Genomic DNA, 4,030 nt, shown 5'->3' with positions numbered 1-4,030 from the left:
CGTTCGGCAGGCTGGGGCTCGCGCTCGGGGGCCGGCGGCTCCAGCACGGTGACGGCGGCCGCCGCGTAGGCCTCTCCGGCCGCATTGCGGGCGCGGCACACGTAGACCCCCGCGTCGGTGGGCAGCGCGCCGCTCAGCAGCAGGCCGTGCTCGGCGCCGTCCGCCGGGAAGCTCAGGCGCTCCGAGGCCGCCAGCTGCTGCCCGCCCTTCTCCCACACGACAATGGGCGGCGGCTCCCCAAGCACCACGCACTTGAGCTCGGCCTCGGCGCCACTTACCACCCGCACGGGCCGCGGGAAGCGCAGGAAGCACGGGGGGCTCCCCTGGTCCCCCGAGCCCGCCTTCATCGCGGCGGCGCGGGGGAAGGCCGAGAGCGGCGGCGGGAGCCCGGGAGGCGGGGCGCGTTTGGGGACCGGGCGCCGGGACCCGCGGAGCTTTCCCCTGGCCGCCCGCTCCCGGTTCCCCTCCTTACCCTCGGCCCGGAGCTGCGGCTCTGGCGGCGGCGATTCCCGGGCCGGGGCCCAGGGCTCAGGGGGCAGTCCTTCCTGTTTGCCTCCCCAACGAGGGGCCCCTCAGACTCCCCTGCCTGCGGCCTGGCTTCCTGCTCCGGAGAGCCAAGTCTTCCCAGCCCCCTCCCACAGCCAGGGCCTCTTTCCCCTCCTCCCTCCCACCTTCAGCCGCCAGGTCCCCAGCCGCCCGCCAGGCTTGGGCCTGAGTGGCAGAGGCGCCTGCAGCTGACAATCCCCAAAATATTCTCTGATGACACAGCTGGAGGACGAGAGCCCAGACTGGCTCCTCCAGGCCAAGTTTAGAGCAGGCGGGACCACCTGGCCCCCGCCCCAGCCCCAGTTCCAGCCCCCGCCCCAGCCCTTCCCCCCAGGACTGGCCCAGCAGCTACGTGGTTGAAAGGGGCCCCAGAAGCTCTGAGGGACTGGCGCGCTCTGTCTCCCTGACAAGGAACGCTTTTAGGAGCTGGCAGACCCCAGCTTCCAGGCTCCTGTCCCACCTGGTGTCACCTCTGCGCTGGGTGCTGGGTTGTGACTCACTCTGTGTGTGTGTGTGTGTGTGTGTGTGTGTGTGTGTGTGTGTGTGTGTGTAGCAGGGAGGGGTTGTACGTGTGGGTCAGGTCACTTGGGGTGAAAGCCCTCGCCAGCCCCTCCCCCACATTCCTGGCGGGAGTGGGAGATAAGGCTCAGGGCCACAGACATCTACGTCAGAGATAGGAGGTCTCAATGCCATGGGCAGGGGCAACTGGACTGCGGGGCGTGGGAAGGGCTGGGGAAGACTGGGGTGAGAAGGGTAGAAGAGGGCGGGTGGTGGGATGGGGAGGGCAGAGTGGGGAGGCCCTGCGCAGACCCTGGCAGAAGGGGTACGGGGCAGGGTGTGGGTTCACCGTTGGCAGGGCCAGGTGAGCTATGTGGCCTCAGCTGCTTCTCTTGCTGCTGGCCCCACGGGGTGGGCATGGCTGCCATGGGCCGGAGCTGGACCGGGAACTTGTCCTGGCCAAGGTGAGGGCCCTGTTCCTGGATGCCTTGGGAGCCCCAGCAGTGACTGGGGAAGGTGGGAATCCTGGAGTCAGGCGTCTGCCCCGAAGACATGCTGTGAGGGGCTTCACGCGCAGGGGCTCTGAGCCCGAGGAAGAGGATGTCTCCCAGGCCATCCTTTTCCCGGCTACAGGTAACGAGGGTGGGGAGCTGGCACCTTGACTTTGGTAAACAGTGTGGTACTGCAGGGGCTTGGGAGCCAGGCAGGTCTGCGTTTGAATCCCAGACCTGCGACTCAACTGGCCTTGCAGTAATGGACCAGTTACTGAACCTTCCTGAGCCTCTGTCTCCTTATCTGTAAAAAGGGCAATAATGCCTACCTCTCAGGATTAAGTAAGATGGTGTATCTAGCGTGCACGGTTCACAGGAGGCATTTGGGAGATAGTCGTCAGGGAGGCCAAGGGTCTCTAGGGACAGAGCTATCTGGGCATGGGTCCCTTCCTGCCATCTTTCCTTCTATCTTTGCTTTTGTTCCCTGCTCCAAACACTGTTTCTTTAGCCCCAAGTAGCTGAGACTTGAGAAGATATCAGGGATGCAGGAGAAAGATTAGCTGGGAAACTAGTCTACCTTCTCTTGAGTTCTCTCCTCATCTCCCCATGTTGCACTGACTCAATGAGTAAAGCCCTCCTGTGGCTAAACTTTCTTGTAATCTGGCCCGCTTTGCTCTCAGAGAGGATCCCTTGCCTCCCTGCACTTCGGGCCCCGTGCAGCACAGTGAGTGTGGCTTTGGGATCCGGCAGAATCCCAGCCTGGCTACTTAGTAGTTAAATGACAGTTCATCTTTCTAACCCTCAGTTTTCTTATCTGCAAAATGGATCAATTGTGAGGTTTATATTGAGATAACCCACATAACAGTACAGCCCCAGCTGCCAGTTTTTCAGCTCATGCTGGTTCATGATCATTTGGTGCCATCTATATACCTGTCAGGGTAAGGATGCCAACTGCATTTTCTTAGAAAGCACTGTCCTCGTTCTGAGTTACATCCTTTCTCCTCCCCCCTCCTCCTTCTCCTCCTTCTTCTTGGTGTTAACCTGCCTTTTTAAGATGGAATTATTTTAAAGACTTTCTCATGCAATATTTCTGACACATAAAAAGACATAAAGAGTAATATAACGAGTGCTTGTGTGCACAGCATTCAAGGTACCATTTCATAGTATCACATGAACAAAAATTTAAATATAACTATCAATTCTAGGCGTTGTTGAGGCGAGAAAGTGCAGGCCCTCTTACACGTCGCTGATGGGAATATTAATTGGCAAAACCACTTCAGAGAGAAGTTGACAACGTCTGGTATTTTTGTAGTCCTTTAATGATGAAATAACAAACAGGGAGCCTCTGTCAGTTCCCCCCCAAGGCTGAGGAGAGTCCCGCTCTGGCAAAGCACTCAGTAGGGCGCTTGGCAAGCTTATGAGTGGCAGCCACATCCCTCCTGCTGAGGAGGAGGGTCCCGGGTTCTGCCAGTCAGGGCTGCTCTCTCCCTTCCCTCTGCCTCCTACAGGTGCCAGCCTCGGGGACGAGCCAGCTGCCGGAGAGCTGGCCCAGGAGGCCAAGGAGGGCCTCTTTACATATGTGTTCCGGCCATCCCAGCACACACGCAGCCGCCAGGTGACGTCGGCCCAGCTGTGGTTCCACACGGGACTGGACAGGCTGGAGACAGCAGCCGCCAATAGCTCTGGGCCCCCGCTAGGCCTCCTGGCACTGTCATCCGGGGGTCCCACAGCTGTGCCCATGTCACTGGGCCAGGCACCCCCTCGCTGGGCTGTGCTGCACCTGGCCGCCTCTGCCTTCCCTCTGCTGACCCATCCCGTCCTGGCGCTCCTCCTGCACTGTCCTCTCTGTTCCTGCTCAGCGCGGCCCGAGGCCACCCCCTTCCTGGTGGCCCACACTCGGGCCAGGCCTCCCAGCGGAGGGGAGAGAGCCCGCCGCTCCACGCCCCCGCTGCCCTGGCCTTGGTCTCCCGCCGCGCTGCGCCTTCTGCAGAGGCCTCCGGAGGAACCCGCCGCGCATGCCGACTGCCACAGAGCGGCCCTCAACATCTCCTTCCAGGAGCTGGGCTGGGAACGGTGGATCGTGCACCCTCCCAGTTTCATCTTCCACTATTGTCATGGGGGCTGTGGGCTGTCCACCCCGCCGGACCTGTCCCTGCCAGTCCCCGGGGCACCCCCTACCCCTGTCCAGCCCCTCTCTTTGGTGCCAGGGGCCCAGCCCTGCTGCGCTGCTCTCCCAGGGACCATGAGGCCCCTACGTGTCCGCACCACCTCGGATGGAGGTTACTCTTTTAAGTATGAGATGGTGCCCAACCTGCTCACGCAGCACTGTGCTTGCATCTAAGGGAGTCCTGCTGGTGGCCGAGTCCCCACCATTACCAGCCTGGAGGAAGGGCAGGGTTCCCACCTCCCCGCTCCTTCCACCTCTCTGCCTGGAGGCTCCCCTCCCTATCCCGTCCCTGTCCCACGGGTAACGTGACAATAAACAGCATAGTGCA

General features: G+C 61.4%; 2 protein-coding genes across 2 annotated transcripts in view; one reads left to right on the top strand and one right to left on the bottom strand.

Moving 5' to 3' along the window:
• The window catches only part of OBSL1 (obscurin like cytoskeletal adaptor 1), a 19,164-nt gene extending 18,566 nt beyond the window's left edge, over positions 1–598 (bottom strand). Inside the window, exon 1 of the mRNA XM_024763139.1 lies at positions 48–598. Coding sequence (XP_024618907.1) covers positions 48–347 — 300 coding nt within the window. The 5' untranslated portion in view covers positions 348–598. The remainder of the gene's footprint in view (positions 1–47) is intronic.
• A 618-nt stretch (positions 599–1,216) lies between these two features.
• INHA (inhibin subunit alpha) lies at positions 1,217–4,030 on the top strand. Its single transcript, XM_024763236.1, has 2 exons — positions 1,217–1,677; positions 3,044–4,030. Exons 1-2 carry the CDS (start codon positions 1,416–1,418, stop codon positions 3,874–3,876), a joined length of 1,095 nt encoding a protein of 364 aa, XP_024619004.1. The 5' UTR covers positions 1,217–1,415; the 3' UTR covers positions 3,877–4,030.

The sequence above is a fragment of the Neophocaena asiaeorientalis genome, unplaced genomic scaffold, assembly GCF_003031525.2.
Source record: "Neophocaena asiaeorientalis asiaeorientalis breed wild unplaced genomic scaffold, Neophocaena_asiaeorientalis_V1.1 scaffold86, whole genome shotgun sequence".
In the NCBI taxonomy this organism is placed as follows: Eukaryota; Metazoa; Chordata; class Mammalia; order Artiodactyla; family Phocoenidae; genus Neophocaena; species Neophocaena asiaeorientalis.
Note: the sequence above shows the minus strand (reverse complement) of the source record. Positions and strands in the feature narration are given on the sequence as shown.